The sequence below is a fragment of the Crocuta crocuta genome, unplaced genomic scaffold, assembly GCF_008692635.1.
Source record: "Crocuta crocuta isolate KB4526 unplaced genomic scaffold, BGI_CrCroc_1.0 scaffold162, whole genome shotgun sequence".
NCBI classification, from domain to species: Eukaryota; Metazoa; Chordata; class Mammalia; order Carnivora; family Hyaenidae; genus Crocuta; species Crocuta crocuta.
Genome location: NW_027529433.1, coordinates 2,074,244 through 2,095,782, shown reverse-complemented (window position 1 = coordinate 2,095,782; position 21,539 = coordinate 2,074,244). Strand labels below are relative to the sequence as shown.

The window sequence follows — 21,539 nt, the reverse complement described above, 5'->3', positions numbered from 1 at the left end:
CAGTTTTTTCTTTAATTTTTAACATTTATGCATTCTTTTCTGAACAGTTACACAATGTAGATTTAGCCTGGTGAAGTCAACGGCCAGATGAATACAGTTACTACAAATGATTTCCCTTGAAACAAAAGTTTTACATCCTGGGAATAGAGCAGGGACCTCGCTGCCAGTGAGATATTCACAGATGAGACTGTTACCAGTCAGTTCTGCTACTAGTCAGCAAGCTACCTGGATAGAAAAGCAGCACTTCAGAGCCGATCGGGTGCAGTAAAACTCTTTTCCCCTTCTGCTGAAAGTCTCAGTCATTTGAATGTATATTCTTTGCAGTGTCTATGTGGAAACGTTCATGATAAGTCTGAGTAAAAGTCAGATACCATTTTCCATTAGCATGTTATTAAAAATTTAGCTCTACTATTCCTGGTGAAAAGTGACAAATTCAAGCAAATGGTTTTGTCATCACTTCTGGGCTTCATCATGTTAGAGAGAAAATATGTTTCTAAAATTATGATGACCCCTGTCATTTTATTGCTATGGTCTAAGCAGGTGGGGCTAATTAATGATTTTCTGTATCATCAAAGACAAATCAAGAATTCCATCTAAAGCAGTTCTTGCAGAAATATATGGTGTTTGGCCCCAGTTGAAGTATTTTCCTAAATAAAAAGTACAAAAATACTTTTCACTAAAGTAACTGACAAATTGTTTCATTTGACAGAGGATGAGGACACACCTTCTTCCTTTTTTTTTTTTTTTTTGAGACAGTACACTTTGTGATTCACAGGATAACTTGCATCAGACGCAATTTAATGAAAGCTCTCAAATAAGCAATTTTATTCCTATCCATGATTGCAGACATTTACAAAACCATAACATCTGAGTTCACCTTAAAAAATAACTTATATAAAGCAGTGATATACACAGCACAAAATAGTTCAGGGAGGGGCAGGAGCAACTTTTAATAATTAAAATGTAAACGTGAAAAAAAGGATGGAATAAAAGTCCCTACTTATTTCTACTTAAGATGTCATGTAATAATATTTTACAATGTCCTGTGGGTCAATGTATGTATGTGCATATGTCCATATAACATACACATATACAATACATTCTCTTTCCCACACATATACATACACAGATAATTATTTGCAGTTCAGTTTAGGGCAATTCTAATATGCCACTCTGTACAGTTGTTTGAATCACGTTTGGACCCGCTTTCTTCAAAAAATAGGGGAGAGAGCAGGAAATAAAAAGGTTGGTTTGGTGTGACTGAGATTCCTTTGTTTAACTGTACACTGTGATGAATAATTTTCTTCCGTAGTAGTTCTGTGAAGGGCTGACTCACTGTGGTTTTCATGAGGAGACTTGGTAATGGATCACACACTCATTGTCATGCTAGGGGAGTACTAGAAAGAAAAGAGAATCCATATTTTAACAACAATTCTTTTACAGACCACTAATGTTCTTCTTGGTAAACAGTAGTAACCATGGATTTTAATGTCTTGAAATCTTTTATGCTCAAGTTTTTAACCTCATATAACATAAAAATAAGTAGCTATAAAAGAGTAATTTATATAGAATTGACTAAGTCCTGAAATTTATAATATTTCCTCTGGAAAGCGACCAGTCTCCTTGTCTTCCTGCGGTTGGATGGTTGATAATTACCCAGGCCCTCAGTCTTTTCCTTCTAGCCAGATTCATGTTTTCTGGGCATTTGTAACAACCTGGGTAAATCCAATCCATAATGAAATAAATATGAGGGACAGTTTCATGACCTACTAACTATGTAAACTTGGGAGGTTACCTGACCTTTCTGTGCTTCAGTTTCTTCATGGGTGAAATGGATTTAACAATAGCATTTATCTTAAAGGAACTTGGGGAGGATTATTAAATGTCTAATTAATAGTGTAAGGTAAACAGAATAAAAGAAAAACAAAAAACAACTCGCAGCTGGCCCAAGGAGTTCTTGTAAAGTGTTTAGAATACTTAAGAGTATGATTTACACTTAAGGATGTTAAGTGTCTTCCCTAATCTGTGGTTCCAATTTCAGTCCACAATATTTTTAGGGTGGGGTTGTTACATATGACTTTTCAGTTTGATGAGGCTGACAACTGGTAAAAGATGAGGGTTTCAGAAATTACTGAGAGAGGAACAAAGAGCAATTATTGTGATAAATATGCCAATCTACACTTGTATTCTCGAGGAATGGACTTTGACAGGAAAGCTCCAGAGCAATACTGTCTGACAGAACTTTCATCAACGATGGCCACGTCTGTCCCTTTCAACGCAGAAGACATGAGCCACAGGTGACCACTGAGCACATGAAATGGGCTAGTGTAACTGAGGAACTGTAATTTTAATGTCACATAATGTATTTAAACTTAAATATTCCCATGTAGCTGGTGGGTACTATTTTGGACAGCATAGTTCCAGACTGTTTGAGGTGTGGGGAAGGCATCCACTCCCAAATAGCAATGGTCTCCAGATGAACAAGGTCTCTAGATGAAAATGTAAATGTAAACGTTTAAATATTCTGTTAAAAAATATTTGGTGAGGACTAGGCCAAAGGAGAATTCCTTTAAACATGTTAATAATGATTGTGCCTCATGGAAAGAGGCAGGTGAAGTCAAGGGCATTGGTCCCTGGCAGTAGGACCTTCCACAGGAAAAGTGATGATCTTGGAAAGGGGAGTGTGAACTTTTAAAAAAGAAAGCAGGCCGAACAGAATGAAGTACGTTCTAGATGAGCTGAGGTACTGTAGGAACCAGAAATGAGCTGTCAGGTGTATACTGAGAGAAGGATGGATTTTACAGGGAAAGCAGGATGCCCTGGGGAATGGCTCTGCTGACAGAGTCAGGACAGAAAATCATTAGGGGTAAATGTAGGCCTGAGAAAAGGTGGATGAGTGGGCTTGAAAACGAGTCACTGGATCATAGGGGGATGATTGTTAATCCTTTAAATGCAGGTCAAATCATGGAAAATCTACTTGTTAATCACTTAATGGCCTCAAATTTCCTTTCAGTAGTGGAAAGCTAAATTATATATGTTACTGACTCTAATGTTGGATTACAGTGAGTATGGTGATAAAAAGGGAGACTTCCAGAGAAGAGAAGGGGATGCAGTTTGACAGAAGGACCTCTTTGCCTTTACCCTTGATATTGGTAGCAAAAAAGCACAGCAGAACAAACCAAAACCTAAAGCCCAAAGCAGTAAGACAAAACCTGATGAAATGGAGCCCACCTTGCCGCTGTACCAGAAGGGGGATATGCCTTCATTTCATCAGAAGATACCATGCAAATCTCCCATTATAAATAATGACAGAAAGCTTCAGTGAACTAGCCACAGCCTTTCAGAAACAGAATTACATTTGTATATATGACCTCTAGGGGCAAGAATTAAAAAGAAAATACATGGATACCAAGGTTTTACTCAATAGAAAAAATGAGAGAATATAGCAAAGTGGGCATGGAAAAGTTTAATCTATGCTTTCAATGGCTACTATTGCTTACAATAAGAATGGTGATCCCATCAGTGCTGTTCAACAGAACCTTCTGTGATGCTGGATACATTCTATTCTGTGCTGTTCAATATAAGAGTCATTAGCCACACACGGCTACTGAACTCTTAAAATGTAGCTAGTGCCATTTAGGAACTGAAAATTTAGCTGTATTTTATTTTAATTAATTTAAATTTAAATACCATCGCAAGATCATCAATCACTGTTTTAAGAAAAAGATTTTATGGGTATATGGTGGCAATCATCTAAAAACAGTAGAAGATACTGAAGCATTTCAGAAAGCACTTCAAAAGAAGTTTCTGAAAAAAATTTCTAGATAAGTCATAATTAACTCTAGAAATTATCTCATTTAATACACATTCTGAATAATCAGGATTAAAAAAACAATAAGGGCCAGATTCAGTCAGAAAGGATAGAAGCATCTGCTCCATGTACTACAACTCAGAAAAAGTCTCAAACATTTAATATAATTTTTGAATAGTACCAGTAACTGTAAAGTGATGCTCTCAGTGTATTTGGTTTGGTAGATATGTATAGATGTGTGAGCGTCCATATGGGCAATGTGCTGTTTGCACTGCTGAGGTTGTAAACTGCTCATCTGCTACTGCCTTTATTGAAACTGCTTCATCCAAGTAAAATAAGGGAAATCACAAAATTTCTAGGAGGACTCACAGAATGTGCAAGCAAAAAGGAATTCCGTTATTGATTACTATTCTTCAACGTGTAAGAGAAATGGCTTACTGTTTTCCTAAAGTAAAGGAAGAGTAGGTGTTAAATGGCATCTCCTATCTAGAGACATAAAATATTCAGGGTGTACTGTCCTGAGATGACACTACAATGTTTCTCTTGTATTGCTGCATCAATATGGGATGATGTATTGTGATGTCTGCCAAAATGCTGTGATATGAGGTTGCCCTGCTTCCAAACTATTCTGAGTCTGGTTCTCCTTAATCAAATGATATAATGGCTCTTACAAAGTCATTAACTGTTTGGCTTAGCAAAAGCAAACAAACAAACAAAACCCTAATGGTATAATTTCAAATGTGTACTAATTGATTTTACCTTTTTATGTAAAATATATTTTGAAGTGGCATGGCTTGGTATAAACTAGTGAATCTGTGATTTTCCCCTTATTATACACAGTTCACAAAGCATAGAACCCACCAAACATCCATTCAGCCTTTGCACAGTGTGTATAAATTCCTGTTTACACACTTTAAGAACACTTCAGATCTTATATCATTTCTATTTCTAAGCATCTAGATTTATTTTCTTAATGAGAGGTAAATAAAGAATAGGGCAGCTAGTCTGAACTGAACTAAAGTGAAATAAATTTAGTGTTTATATGACTGTATAAAAGAACATTTGAATGTATATGGCGTCTTTATAATAGAAAATGAAAAAGGGGAGTAAGGGTAATAGGAGATGACCTATTATCTTGTTTATAATTGCTAGTAGAGACCATGATTTTTAATATCACTTTTACTCAATTGATTATTGTTCATTGCCATGGAGTAAAGTACTCTGCTAAATTAATTCAAGAAACGGGACTAACTGCTTTTGTTACAGGAGAAGCATGAAAAACTACTTTCTGAAATAAGCCTTTTTGTAGTCTAGATTTTCAAAAATATTTTGCAAAATTTGAACACTAGGGGGCATGTTTGTTTCTTGAATTAAAGGTCTTGTTTATGATTTCAAAAAAAGCTGAGTAGTGAAACATTTGATTCAGATTTTTCTGTGTGTTGCATGTTGGCACTGCAAGGTTTCTGACTCCGGGTTGGGTATTTTGTTCCTATAAATATTAATTAAATGAAGTAGCATGTGTGAAGTGACTAGGATAGTCTCTGGTACATAAAAAGCGCTTGGTAGATGTTCACTCTTTCCAGGCCTCCTTATGTGGTTTAACTTCAAGATGGGACTGACAAATCCTCAAAAGGCAGACTACTCCAAATTATGCGCTTTTCAGAGTTACATGCATTAAAAAAACACTAGAACTTACATGTTCATTCATTCAAAAATGTTTTCTTTTTAAATTCATTATATAGTTCTATTTTTCCTTGATTACGGGAAAGCTAACTTATTGGATACCTAGCCTATTTACTTTAATGCCTTAGATTTGTCAGCAGTGAAGTCGTTTGTCTTTCTTTCTCTCTGCTCTTCATTTCTTGATCTTTTAAAAAGGTCTAAACAAAAATGTGTGGTGGTATGATGCAGAAAGCCGGGGATAACAATTACATCATTCATAATATAGCAGAGCCCTCCACGGGCAGACAAAAAGAGTGGAATAGCCAGTGTGGACATGCTTCCAAGGCTGCACTGTCTCTAGGTCGTGGTACAGTTCCTCAATCATCATCCAATTGCTTTTCTTTTGGGGACTTTTCAAGTGGGGACAGGAGGAGGAGGGAAGAAAGAGATAGGAGGGAACTTTTGTTTTCTGCTACAACTCTGTACAGCAGTCTGGCATTTTACCTTCTTCTTGGCTTCTGGAATGGTGAGACTGGGCCAGGAGTCAGAGAAGGGAGCTCAGCTTCATCTGCTCTCTTTCCTATGCACGTATTTAGAAAAGGATCTACTGTTTTGCATGTGCATAGTCCAGTTAAGGTTAAAGGGTGATGCTCTTATTTATTCCTTGCAAAGAAGTTTTTCAGGTCCTATTATATCTGATTCTTTGATCCCCTTGGAGAGGTCTCTGATGCCAGCCCTTAAGTGGCACCTCTCTGCTGACTGTATAACAAGGCAGCAGTCACTGAGGACAAATCTAGAGGGGAGAGGTCTGTTGTCCCTGTCCCTAAAACAAAAGTCATGTGGGACCATTTAAAAAAGTTTTCTTCTCCAATCCCAAATTAATATTTTCCTTTATACTTAAAAAACTGACTTCTATCTATCATAGTACCTATTAATCTGACATATGGTTTAATTAGTTTTAACGTTATTCCCATCAGATTGTATTCTTTGAGGTTAGTGATGTGTTATATGTATCTCAGTATACTTTGTCCTTAACCAAGCACGTTGCAATAAGAGGCTTAAGAAATGTTGAACTGGGGGCGCCTGGGTGGCTTAGTCGGTTAAGCGTCCGACTTTCGCTTAGGTCATGATCTCGTGGTTCGTGGGTTCAAGCCCCGCGTCGGGCTCTGTGCTGACTGCCAGCTCAGAGCCTGGAGCCTGTTTCAGTCTGTGACTCCCTCTCTCTCTGACCCTCCCCTGCTCACGCTGTCTCTCTCTCTCTCTCCTAGAAATAATAAAAAAAAAAAGAAATGTTGAACTGAATTGAATTAAGTAAGTATCCATACCTCCCTGAATTATACCATTTTATTGCTGAAAGCAAACTAGTGAAAACCAGTTTCACTAAAATCTAAAAATCTAATCTAAACATAAAAAATAATTCCTATAATCCTAAGCATTATGACAAGCTAGTCTTCTGATTTTTTATATGAATTTTTATGTGTACATTCTTTGTCCTCACTAATTATGTATATACTGCAAATTAATACACATAAAGACCAGTATAAGATTTATACAGATAAAGATCAGTATAATTTTACTTATAGTTTTAACAGAAGTAAAGTCTAAATGCAGGGGAAGTCTTATCCCACACAGAGGTGTTAGGTTGATAAGAAGAAGTAAAAGAATCCACAGAACATTCAATCTTAGGTTGGAAGTAGCCATTCCATGCAAAAGTACATATGTTACTAGCTAGCCACTGTTTCAAATTCCAATAGTATCATTCTAGTAAAGGTTGAGTTAGGGCAAAATGGGTGAAGTTTTCTCCTCTGATTTTAATGATAGAAATCCATATGTGGGGGCACTAATCCTATGAAGATGAAATTAGTTTGGGATTTTGAAATCCTTTATGCTATATTCCAGTTCAGTAGTTGTTAGCAGAGAATGTAGATTAACATCACTGACAAAGCTTTTTCATTTTCAAGTATGCCCAGTCCCACTCCTAGAAATTCTGATTCACTAGGTCTAGGGAGAATTCTGGGAACCTGTATTTTTAAAAATTCCATAGGTGTTTTTAATGTGAAATATTAAGTTAAAAAAATCACTGTATTATGTAATAACTCCTTGAGAAAGACACCATATTGTGTTTTTGGCCTCTCCAGTGTGTAGCATATTGCTTTGGCCTATGGTAAGTGCTCAGTAATTGGTAAATGAACGAATGGATTTTATTCCTTCTCTTTTTACTCCTGTCTACTTCTTTGCAGATATGGAATGACACTGCCTTTGCTTAACGCAGTAATCATACTCAAAACATGACTCTGGTGTCCAGCTCAGGTTACAAGGAAATAACAGGCTAACTGACCACCAGTATTGGCCTTCAGTCCAATGAGGTCTAGTGCATGAAGTAGAAATCTTACCAGACCTGGTTTTGCAGTGACTCAAGCCATTTTAGTAACATGAAAACTTGTAAACATGCAACTTGTCTCCAGCATGTTGCTTTATAATAGATGTTCTTTATGAGAAAGTTAGTTTTATAGTTTTTGTTTTTATAACTATGTACATAATAGGAGTAAAAAAAAGAAAAAAGTTTATTTTTTAATTTTTCCAAAGAAATTCCACTTAATTTTCTAACTTTTAAAGATCAATCTATTGAGCTCTAGATAAACAATCATAATGGCTTTATGAATACATTCTAATAGGAAAGCTTCAGAAATCGATTTTGGACATAATAATGCAGGGAAGGGAATACTTACACTTTCGCTCTGAAAAGGATTTAAGAAATTTCCCCCCATTTCGCCATCATCCCTTGGAGTGCCCGGTTGATTACTCAGGCTCATATTATTGGGAGAATTCTGTAAACAAGATTTAGAAAACAAAGCATTGTTGAAGATTTTAATTTCCCTCTTGTAGTGTTTCAAATATGAAACCTACAGCAGCATCTCTAAGGACAAAGCAGACTTATAATTCTAATCTACTAATCTATAATTCTTCTACTGTGCATTCTAGTTCACTCTTTACACCTTGACAAGTACTAATACTTTCCCAAATGGAAATTAAAAAACAACCCCCCCCCCCACAAATAACCCACCACAACTTTCTTCTTAGTCTCAGAATCAATATTTATTCAATATCCCACCCTCAGCTTCTACAGTTCCTGGAACTCCACGGAATTTAAAAAACATTCCCAGCAGGGCCATGATGAAGAGAGCCTACCCACTGATGAGGCACGATGGAACAATAACTTGCCTTGGTAATTTCACTAATCAAACTTCAAAAGGTTACTGAGAACATTTCCCCTTAATTCTACATGTGGTTCACACAGTAACACTATTGCAACTATTTGTGTTTACATGAACTGTGGGAAAAAAGGAAGATGGTTGACCTGTGTAGTTAAGAACAAGAGAACTACCTTAGGACTTTCAAATCCAATGTGCACTTGTAGAGGAAAAGAAGGCCCAAAGTAAACTGCTTTAGAATCTTTCCCCAGCATTAGTTTAAGAGTAGATTTACTTTGAAACTTTCTTTTAAGATAAAATGGCTGATAGGAGCAATCTAATCAAACACAAAGCTGCATATTGCTTCATATTCCATTTGAATTTGCTAGTCTTGTTATTACTGTGCCAGTTTAGCTGTGGGAGGTCATTTGCTACTCCACACCAACAGGAAATACAGAAAGGCCTTGCCATATAAGGCATGTTCACACAATATTGCAACTGTGACTGAGGGACTCTTTCCAAGTGTAATTTACTGACTTGTAAAAATCAACTTCAAGGTTAAAATTTTTTATTTGTTATTTCAAATGGAAGGGCGATTATAGGGTTTTTCTAAGCCATTTCTATTTTATATTCTGTTTTTGAGTAAGTTCTAGATTTTTAAAAGAAAATTGCTCTGAAGATTTTTGACTTAACTAAAACAAAGTTATGTCATAAAAATTAAAATTTCATGAATGAGTTATTCCCAGAAGAATGTGTGCTGTTTTGGAATAGAGTTAAATTGTAAAGCAGAGACAGGTAGATGAACTGGTGGAAATACAGCTTATATCTTGTCCCGCTGTGCACCCTATAGGGAAGATCTGAGAACAAGGATCCTCTGAAGTTCACAGGAGCTCGATTTGCCAATGAACCCCAAGGGCTGGGGAACCACAGCTAATAGTATAAAGAGGATTCTTTTCTCTTTTTTTTTGGATAAATTTTTCTCTGAAAATGTTAGTTTCCCAAGTACACAGAAAAGTAACTGTACTTTCAAATGAACATAGATAACTTCATTGCAGAAAAAAGTTAAGTAAAATTTAAGTGTATTATTATTTTATAGCTCATTAATTATTAAACTTATTAACTAAACAATCAACTGTGTCTTGAAAACAGGAATGCTAATGCTGATTTATTTATTTATTTAATATTTATTTCTGAGAGAGAGAGAGAGAGAGAGAGAGGGGCTGCATGAGCAGGGGAAGGTTAGAGAGAGAGGGAGACAGAATCTGAAGCAGGCTCCAGGCTCTGAGCTGTCTGTCGGCACAGAGCCCGATGCGGGGCTTGAACCCACAAACCATGAGCTCATGACCTGAGCCCAAGTCGGACACTTAGCCAACTGAGCCACCCAGGCGTCCCAATGCTGATTTAGTTCAAAAAGAAAAATAAGTTTATACAACTTTTGTAAGATTTACCCAAAATCTTTTTGGTGAAAGCAGAGAGCTGTCAATGTATATATAAGAATCTGGTAACCCCAGAATAAAAAAATAATCTTGTATGTAAGGATATTTGAAGATGCACTTGGAAACTTCTTCATTCCTGTGTAACAAACGTGCTCCCTGTGGTACCTGAGGTACCCTGAAATGAGCAGCACAACTTTGATGCAGTTGGGGTGCTGTCTCTGTTGCATTGTCCCATGCGTCACTTCTTGATTTACAATTTTGAAAGTTAGCTAGCTTCAAATCGAATTCCTGACCCAAAATGCTGATTTCAAAATATTTAAAATTTGAAAGTAACACTGCATCATTATTTAAATACTTATATAACACCTCTCTTATTATTTCTGTTTTCCATGCAGTCTATTCATGGCATGGTAGCAGGGTACTTTTGGGGGGATGGGAGGAAGATTAAAAGGACACATTCAACATACAAAAACAGCTAATATCAGATCTCTGAAACTTCTTCAGCTCAGTGAGCATACTTGAAAATATTCTAATGATAGGACAAACTTTTGTTTGTTTTTATTTTTTTAACCTAATCTCTGCAAAATGTGAAAACAACTGAGATTTCTCAATGCAGAGTCTTATGGAAATTGTGCTAATCCATGATCAGGGAGCAACCTGATGAAGATACAGGCTAAAAGACACACTTATTACTGGTGGTAAGGAACAGTTAAGACAGTGGTTCCAAACACAAGCTCAAAATTGGTTATGAGTGTAGGTGGCCATGAACCAAGTGTATGTTACATTTAACCACAGCTATGTCTGTGTGCAGTGTTTCTAGTAGATTTCATCATCAAGGCAAGAGTATAATACATACAAAAAGGGCTTAGATCAGTCAGAAAGGCACTCTTATAGCTTGAGCACAAAGGGAGAAAGGAGTACAAGAGAATCCAAGTAAATATCAGTTTTAGTTACATTAGGCACCTTGGTTACATTTCTTACTTCAGTTACCATGTACTGTAGTTCCTACCTACACTCTAAGAATTCAGCTTATAAAAGTATAGTTAGTATTATACTGATTCAGTCTTCAGGGGGTTTTATTACTTTCTCATTCACCCTTTCTTCAAACTGGAATGTTTTCCCTTAAGCTATAACCTCATATATGAATGTTATAGGAGGACACACACACACACACACACACACACACACACACACTTCCTCTGGCTAACACATTTAATACTCTCAGACCCTCTATTCTCTGATTTTATCTTGCAAGTATTTGTCATGTTATCTCTTAATTAGGTAGTTATTGTCCTTTCTTTTACCCACCCTCAGATATCGTTCCAGCCTTTTCAAACTACCATTAAAAAAGTACACGTGTGGAAATCTTGACTCTGCCCATAAATGGAATAAAATAATATTGATATTATTTGAAGCCCTCTAGAGGTGGATTTTGAATCAATTCCTCAGAGCCTGCCAATGACAAGTTTTCTGGAGGATGTTTAGACTCTGCCAGCCCCCCACAAGAACAAAATGTCAGTCATGGTTCTCCCAGGGGATAAAAGTAAGCTAGAACCCAGGCCAAACTGAGAAGATGGCAGAGATATATGGCAGCCAAAGAGCTTCTCTGTGAAGGGTGTGGGATCTTTAACTGGAACTAAGGTTCTTGACTCAGAAAGCTTCAGGTTAAAAAGACTTCTTTGATAATTTATTAAGAGTGATATGATCAGGGGCGCCTGGGTGGCTTAGTCGGTTAAGGGTCCGACTTTCGCTTAGGTCATGATCTCGCGGTTCGTGGGTTCGAGCCCCGCGTCGGGCTCTGTGCTGACTGCCGGCTCAGAGCCTGGAGCCTGTTTCAGTCTGTGACTCCCTCTCTCTCTGACCCTCCCCTGCTCACACTGTCTCTCTCTTTCTCCTAGAAATAAATAAAAACATTAAAAAAAAAAAAAGAGTGATATGATCAGATCTGGCCTTCTCTGATATGTCTTTTTTTTCAAACTCAAATATATAAGTGTTAAGTATGTTAATGTGAACTACAGAATTTATTTAGATGATTTCCTTCTAAGAAAATAAATCAAATGATCTTCTCAATCCCCAACTCCTAAAACAACTTCAAGGGAAAATATTTTTGTCCTATTGATCAACTGGGTGACTTCTCAGTTGCAAAAGGGATGAAAAGAATTTCACATTTGAGCTTCTAAGTTAGATGAATTCTGCATTTTGAGAGAGATACATGTGAGTTTTACTAGGTAATCCTTAACTAAGCAAGAAATAATTTTAAAACTCTCCATTTGGAATTCTGAGCTCATTTTGCCACTGAAACAGTGCTATCAAAATGCAGGTGACAGTGTGTCTAGCCTTGCTGACAAAAGAGAGAATAACTAATGAGGAGGAAGATATTTAGTATGTGAATAGTGCTTTAGAGCCCCTAGCATATGTTCACACTTGACTCAACAATATTATGAAGAAGACAGGGAATGAATGAACTACAAGCTCTATTTTACAGCTAAGGAAACTAAGCCTGAGAGAAATGAAGTAACATGTTGCCCCAATTTGTATGTAGGAGAACTAGGTTTTCTTTCTTTCTTTTTTTAATGTTTGTTTGTTTATTTATTTAATTAGAAAGAGAGAGAGACAGACCATAAGCAGGGGTGGGGAAGAGAGAGAGGATCTGAAGCAGACTCCAGGCTCTGAGCTGTCAGCACAGAGCCCGACACGGGGCTTGAACTCACAAACTGTGAGATCATGACCTGAGCTGAAGTTGGAAGCTCAAAAGACCGAGCCACCCAGGTGCCCCAGAAGAATTAGGTTTTCTGATTCTCAGATCAGTATTCTTTACTACCTTATATATAAGAGGATAAAATAGAATACTTTACAATAAAAAGGTGGAAAAAAGTACAGAGGTAGTGCTAGTAAACAATATTAAAAATGGAGTTAGATTATTTTTTAAAAACGTAATACTGGAACTTAACAAAATACAGGTTTAATTGGAGAACAAGGAGGGTGTAGCTGGACACCTAAGAGGGATTTTGAACAAAACTGTTAAGCAGTAATGGCCAAAAGTGTCTTATGATTCACAAATAAGAATGGCTAGAAAAAGAATAGGATGGAAAGGAATGAACCCAGGAAACAAGAGAAAAGGGAGGAGAGTTTCTTGAGATAACTGGTCTTCTATTGGAAGAGGAAGAAGGTGAGGAAATGAAGTTAATGATAATGTGGACACCATGGAATAAAAATCTGAAATAATTAGGCTGTGAGTGGAAAGAGGTAGGGAGAGAAATAACTGGGGGTGACAGGGATATACAGGGTGGTGCTAAGAAAAAAGGAACACAGGGTAGTGGATATACAGGAGACACCAGTGGTCCCATTATGCAGTTAGAGCCCTGAACCCCATGAACCTGGAGCAGGGGTGGTACAGAAATGAGGTGCAGAGGAGCTCATCTGAAGGCAGACACACTAGTCATTTCTAGTACACCATTAAATGACATGTTAACATGTTTACTACTTAGGGAAAATTCTTACGTTAATTGAAATGTATTTGAACTTTGCTTTGTATAAGTTTTTCCTTATTGTCTTTGGTCTGCTCAGTTATATTGAGCTCCTTGAGGGCAGAGATCATGCCTTGTACATCGTTGGATTTTCAGAGCCTGGCATGCATAATGCCTTCATACATTAATGTTTACTGAGTGAAGGAACTCCTGCCTAACCACTTGAGGACAGAAATTATGTCTGTATTTAAAGAAGTCTTTTATATATCCCCATAGTGCACAAGGCTACAAAAGTACACACTTGGTAGTCAATTAATGCTTAAAGAATAAGCAATACATCACCAGGCAAGAGAATGTGATTAGCAGTAGGCACAACATAGTGGAAAAACTTGTCCGGAAATAGGAATGGGAAAAATTAGCATGGAAGGAATAGTAAGAGATCTGATATGAGGATACGAGGGCAGATTAGAAAACGGTATTTAATTTGTCATTATGAATCCATTTAAAATTTCAAAATACTTTATAAATTACAAAGTACTTTCTCAGGGTGGGCAGGGGAATGGGCTAAATAGGTGAAGGGTATTAAGAAGGGCACATGTTGTGATGAGCCCTGGATGTTCTACATAAGTGATGAATCACTAAACTGTACTCCTGAAACTAATATTATACTATATGTTAACCAACTGGAATTTAAATAAAAACTTGAATAAACAAATTGTATTAGATGTCTTAGGTACTTAACAATTGGTATTAGCCAATTGTACTTTCCCACGTAGAATTTTGCTTACATCTGTCTAATGTACAAGCTTATCAGTTGTTAGTGAAAATTTTAGAAAGATGATATTAAGCACTCTGGATGATCCCACCTTCATGTATAAAAAAATCATCTTTAGATACTAGAATACACTTCTTAAATACAAATTAGAAATTTTATAGGTGACCACAAAGCATAATTCAGCTAATATCAATTGTTAGATACCTAAGACAGCTAATACAATCATGGTCATGTGACTTGTAAACTTGTTTCCCGGAGAGATGGTTCTACTGGAATTATACAATGAATCTTATTTTGAAAACAGGCCTTTTGAGAGTTTTACCTATTTCTCACATAAGTAAGCTAGTGCTTATTTATAATGTTTATGATGACAAATATTTATCTATTTTAAGAAAAGAAAAAGACTTTCCTGATCATCCCTAAACATAGATATCCAAAGTGCATGTACAACTTGTAAGGCCAGGCTGCCAGACAATGTAGATATAATGTCGGCATGCCAGTTAAACTCTCTCTCTCTTTCTTTTTTTTAAGCCTGAAGTCTTAATTTAAAAGGGTTTGTAGTTCAATCAATCTTACTTTATTTTCCCTGGCACCAATTATTACACATGAATATAAATTAGAAGTAGGATTAAAAATGAAGTTGCCCTTTAATGAATTTTGGTATTTATTGATATAAAGCAGACTTCTAATAGAATCATTCTAATGGTAATAATTAGTTCTTATCATCCATTCTAAATATATTTTGATCACAGAGAACTATTCTAAATTCATCATGACCTAAAAGTATTTAGGTATTTCTCATAAAAAAAAATAAGGCGTGTTAGCAAAGGATTAATTTTAAATACTTAAACTACTGAAGGGGGAAAAACACAGACATATGCTATTAGAAGGCTCTCTTTCCTACTTGTATTAATGTAACTTTCTTCTAATTACTTTGCCATTCTATTTTTGGGAACTAAAATAATAATTGAGGATGTCAGCATTGCCTAATAAAGGTTTGAAAGACAAATGAAATGTAAAAATACAATGCCATTATAACATACAACATATAACAAAAACTTTTTCAAGTCCACGTCTACCCAAGTTGCTCCAGACTTCTTTACATTTTCAAAAGATTATCTACACTATGTCAATTTGCTTGATAAATGAGTGACACAATAAAGGTGGCTAAGTTGGTTATTACTTGGGTATCAATTAATCATGTATACAGTATTTCCTATAAATGAATCTTACCATGTTAAAAACTCATTTTACCCTTTCCCATTATATGCATTGATTACTTTTAACTTTCACTTAATGATATCTGGACCTCTATTTTCAAACACTGGTTCAAAAACAAAATTTATAAGGCTATTCTAATAATCTTAGTAAGAGTTCTATGTGGAATGAAACACAAATAAAAAACAACACAGAGGGGTGCCTGGGTGGCTCAGTTAAGTGTCCTACTCTTGATTTTGGTTCAGGTAATGATCTCATGTTTGTGAGATCAAGCCCTGTGTCTGGACTCTGTGCCAGGCATGGAGCCTTTTTTAAGATTCTCTCTCCTCTCTGCCCCTTCCCTGCTCATGCATGCTTGCTTTCTCTCTCTGTGTCTTTCTCTCAAAAAACAAAAACAAACCCAAAAAAAACAAATACAAAAAACACAGAGAATATACAAAACTCACCTTGGAAATACTGTCCATATCTCCTGAGCCTGAAACAAAATATGAAAAGAAAATGTTTATTAGATAATAATTTCATATACAAATTATGTATTCCTTTAATATGCAGTATACTCAGTACACTCTTTGTATTTTCCAGCATATATCTCCTGAATTTTTTAATTTTAAAAAATTCCTTTACTCAGGGTGCCTGGGTAGCTCAGTTGATTAAGCATTCTATTCTTGGTTTCAGCTCAGGTCATGATATTATGGTTTGTGAGTTCAAGCCCCGCATCAGGCTCTGTGCTGACAGTGTGGAACTTGCTTGTGATTCTCTCTCTCTCCCTCTCTCTCTGCCCCTCCTCTGCTCATGCTCTCTATCTCAAAATAAATAAATAGGTTAAAAAAAATTCCTTGTCTCTTATACGTCTGGTGTATAAGTATCATCTGATGGCAAATAAAAGGATGAGCTGTACCTCTAGCTCCCAACCATCTTTTTTTTGTTTATTTTTGTAATGGAAGAATTAAGAAAACTATTGTTATAGTAAATTCCTGAAAATGAAATGTCAGAGAGATCACTTATAAATTCTATTCAATTCAAAATTTTAAAATGTATGTATATATAAACAGCAAGAGAGAGATAAATATATTTTCTGAAATGATGCTTCTAAATCTGACAAAATATAAGATGGACATATGTAACAATATCTAAAAATATTATGAGCCATATTTTACTATAATAACCAAAGAAATTTTAATAACATAAAAATTTGACGGCAATCAATATTAACAACATCCATCAAAAGTAAGAATGTCTGTATAATACTGTAATTTTAAGTTGAATCTTGGGAGAAATGAAAAATCAATACTAATTTCTTACTTAAGAAATGGAATCATACATTAGGTAACAAGGAATAATTATCAGATCTTTGCCATAATGTTAGCTTTATTTTTAACCATTTTAACTATTAATTTTTTGGCATAGAATTATTCTATTATTTTAATAGTAAAACATTCAGTTATAGTCACAAATAAAGTTAGTGCTTATAAAAAGACAAATTATTAAATATTGAATATACATATATAATTATGTAGATATAAATATGTATAAGAATGTTTATTATAAAAAGTAATAAGTCACATGCCAAGCATATGTGAAACTCTTCCTCAAATTCCTTTCTAGTGAATTAACTGAAAATTTTCTAACTATGACCCAATGTCATATTTTTAAAATAATTTTACAAATTAAAAGATTAGAAAGTTAATGATATTGCAATACATTAAAAAATAAAATTCTAGAATAGTGGTGACAAGTGTGATGATGAAGATGTTTCCCAATGCTACGTTTCATTATGGTGGCCATTAGCTACATGTGGCTATGTACATTTGATATAAGGTAGTGCAGCTGAGGAAGTGAACTTTACATTTTATTTAATTTTGACTTAAAATCAAATAGTCACACATGGCTGGTGGCTACCGTAATTGAACAATGCAAATTAAGGCTTGGATATCTAGGCAACACATGTTATGTTTGTAAAATAAGTATGGACCCTAAAAGCTCAAACGTCTAGTAACAGGTTGCAGGTAATTTCTTGATTATTGAAGTTGCACAGCTTTTCAAAGTATTAGAGGCTGGCATTTGGATGGAGTCATGACATCTGTGTACAACCTAAGTTACGGGCATAGTTACTCCAACTTAAGTAAAAAATGGTTCTTTTTCAAAAGAAAAAAATTATCATAAACTTCTACCCCCACTGTCAACTTTTAGATTATGATACTGTTACTTAAACATATATAAATCAAAAATAAATGTAGTTGTTGTTTTATGGAGTTTTTTTGGTTTTGCATTTTCCCTGCCTATATGCAGAGTGCACTGTGTGACCTAGTCAGCTGTGTGCCACTCATCTCTATTTCTCCCAATTGTGAAGCTCTTTGTTCACCTTGAAGATACTGGGCTTCATGTGGTAAGAAGGCATCATTTATGAAGTATGTTTTCAACTATTAGTCACAGTACTTGAAATCAACTTTGCCCCAAGTATGTGACACTGCTTTCCTTTAAGAGAATCATTCAGATAATCCAGAATATAATTAAATTTTATTTTTAAAAGAGACAAACATCGAAATACAAAAACAAAGTTAAGAAATTCTTGTAGAGAACATAAGTTCCTCTGAGACTGCATCTATAGACCTTTGGAGACAAACCAGCTTGGAAGATACTAGATACTGTAGTTCTTCAGGTGAGGGATACATGATACATGCCCAGAGGCAGCAATATCTCCTTTTATCATAAAACACTCAGATTTTGACAAGTTAAAGTAAACATGTGTGAATAAGAGCTAGGTTAGAACAATTCTCACATTTCTGATTTTCAAATGATCTCCAGTTATCATAACCAGTATTCTGTAGTATCAGTCTGAGGTGAAAGTTGAAGCATTTTAAAATAAATTCAAAGTAAATAAAGGTATACAAAAGAACTGTGCAAACTGGAATATCCACTCTGTAGAATAAAAGTTTTGTTTTGATTTCTAAACATCAAATTTCATATCCTTACCTAAAGAGCCATTCATGTGATGTGACTCCATTCCTCCTAATCCACCCATGGGACCATCTGACCCAGGGCCCATTGGAAACTTTAAAAAATGAAGAGAATTTCTATGATGACACTGAAAACAATTATTTATTTCAATGTTACAATATCTAACTTTAACATTATAAGACACTTCCACAAGTTATTTTCATTTCCAAGTACTGGAAGTTATTTTCCTAGGCTTCTTTTAGCCTTACAGATTCTGAGACTGGACTGCCCTACTTGCCTCATACCATCTTCTTTATATTCTGGATCTTCAGGTTAATCCTCATTCATATCCATATTTTCTTCCAGATATTCTTAACTAAAAGCACATATATTCCAGTGCAAATGAGAGGATAAGCATTCTCTTCTATGCTATTGACAGAGCTTGCTATATAAACCAGAGATGATTCCTAAGAAGCTGCTAAAAATATTGACTTATTAATAAGAATAATTCAACATTATTATGCCAACATTAACATTTTTCTTAGCAGACAATCTATCTTTGTTCAAATGGACATAATAAATAATTCCATCTTGCAGTTTAAATACATTTAGCTCCTTGGGGACAGCTCAATATAGTTAATTCCAGGCAGTCTCAACTATGTCAGTTCAATGACAATTGGGCATTGAATAGTAGTTATATTTAACATTTTTTAAAGTAGTGGGATTATTTTATTTTCTGTTGGAAGCCCAGTACAAAACAGATGTGAACTGATATACTATGGTGGAGCAAGTGGTGGAAAAGCCATAGCCTGCCCACTCAATCTTTTCCTTTACTCCCTGGAATATTTCTGAGGAAACCTAGAGCCCAGTTAGAAGACAAGTTATCTATAATTATCTTATGTTTACAGTTAAAATAGCCTATTGAAAACCACTTCTTAAAATTTCTGACGTCAAAAGCATTTCTTCAATGTTGTATGGTACAGAATACTGAATGTGGTATGTGTGTATTTATGTGTGTAGATGGGGTGGTGATGTTTACTAAAGGTACAGGCTTTTGGGAGAAAAACAATTGCCCTCAGCAGACAACTTATAACTGTATATAATATATATATTAATATTATATNTGGGATCATACAGCCACATGCTTTTACATTTTCCCAGGATAATGTCACTTCTGTTGCCTAAAATTTTGTTGCCGTAAAGCACACAGATTGATTTATATATGTTCTATTTGGTTTATATATACTATTATATAGATTCCCTCTCTATAGATTCTATATCTTCTAAGTTGTTTACTTAAAATTAATTTTAGAAATTTAATTTATAAATTAATTAAAGAAATATTAACTTTTAAAACTATCATTTGAGGTAGCTTAAGAATGACAGCTTAAAGAAAGTAACCTTGAACTTTTATTCAGCCTTTGTCAAAAGGATAGTTTACATCTGGGGCTGAGAAACTAGTTCTGGTAAGGCCAAGAGCCTCTGAACTTACTTGGTTCGGTCCCTTTATCTGGCCCCCACAGTGTTTTAAAAGACACAAAGACTATTGGTATGTATGCTTGAAGCACTGAATAAAACTGCAGTCCTAACCCTTCGCAGGCATTTGCTTTTACTACCTCTGGCTGAGATGAATGACATTTGAAAAAGTGGCACGTTCAACATCTACTTTTCTTGGATCTCTTATCTTTGTATCGAATTAGAGAACCAGAATGGAACATACTTGGATGGTATCAGCTTAGCTGCCCACAGAAATGTCTTCAGTGCCATATGCTCTGGGTTTCCTCTCTCACTCCCTCCATTTTAAATATCAAGTTCTAAGATATGAAACTGCACCATGAAGAGCCTTTCTATATTTTTGCTGAATTTCTAAAATGAACATTGTTCATTATCATATTCAGTGTTCATGAAGATCACTGTGGAAACACCTTTTAGACATTACTGATAGAAAATTGTTTCTTTTTTCCTGAAAACCAATTTATTTGATTATATAAAGAGGACAGTGATAAGTGAAGGCAGTACTACTTAAGAGAAGTAATATGCAAGCTACAATGTAAACTTACATACGTAAATTTATATTTACTAGCAGCCATGTTTAAATAGTAAAAAGAAATGGGTCAGGTTAATTTTAATAATATATTTCATTTATCCTACTTATCAAAATTATTTCAGCATATATTCAGTATAAAAATTTTAATGAAATCTACATAATTTTTTTCATATTAACTTCAAAGTCTAGCATGTATTTTTATACAGCACATTTCAATTATGACTGGCAATATTTCAAGTATACTATACTGGATGGATTTCAAGTTTCCTTTTATTGTCTTACTGTTAAGAAACTCAATTATAATTATTTCAATCCTGTTTTTGGGTATACTTATGGAAATTTCTTTGTCTTCTGATTTTTATTTAATCGGAGCAGCGTTATATTCATATATGTCTGTGTATTAACTATACCTTGTTATAAATATTTTTTGTTAATATGTAGGTCTTATGGATAAATAATTTTCTATAAGCTTTCATGGAAAAATAACAACTATATGCTTTATTAAGAACACCCAAATTCTGGGGCGCCTGGGTGGCTTAGTCGGTTAAGCGTCCGACTTTCGCTTGGGTCATGATCTTGCGGTTCGTGGGTTCGAGCCCCGCGTCGGGCTCTGTGCTGACTGCCAGCTCAGAGCCTGGAGCCTGTTTCACAGTCTGTGACTCCCTCTCTCTCTGACCCTCCCCTGCTCACGCTGTGTCTCTCTCTCTCTCTCTCTCCTAGAAATAAACAAAACATTTAAAAAAAAAAAAACACCCAAATTCTTTATGTAGAACTGCCTCATTTCCATATTTAAACTCCAGATTTCAAAAATCTAAGGAAAAACAAGCACATCCAACTTTCTAATTTATTTCAAGTTTATCGGATCAAAGAAATAAACAATCACAATGAAAAATTTAGTGATGCTGATAATGAGGGGAATGTCAATGAGTACACATTACCTGTCATTTCAAATAGTATTCATTATTACGTATTCGAAATTTTAGATGAAACCACAA

At 35.2% G+C, this 21,539-nt stretch overlaps 1 protein-coding gene across 2 annotated transcripts in view; it reads right to left on the bottom strand.

The window, feature by feature from the left end:
* Positions 1 to 796: 796 nt before the first annotated feature.
* Positions 797 to 21,539, bottom strand: part of SSBP2 (single stranded DNA binding protein 2) — a 291,176-nt gene continuing 270,433 nt past the window's right edge. For both annotated transcript variants that reach the window (XM_077759863.1, XM_077759864.1), the window contains exons 14-17: positions 18,534 to 18,612; positions 16,007 to 16,035; positions 8,203 to 8,301; positions 797 to 1,397 (exon numbers count right to left, since the gene is read on the bottom strand). In XM_077759863.1, coding sequence (XP_077615989.1) covers positions 1,368 to 1,397; positions 8,203 to 8,301; positions 16,007 to 16,035; positions 18,534 to 18,612 — 237 coding nt within the window. In that variant the 3' untranslated portion in view covers positions 797 to 1,367. The remainder of the gene's footprint in view (positions 1,398 to 8,202; positions 8,302 to 16,006; positions 16,036 to 18,533; positions 18,613 to 21,539) is intronic.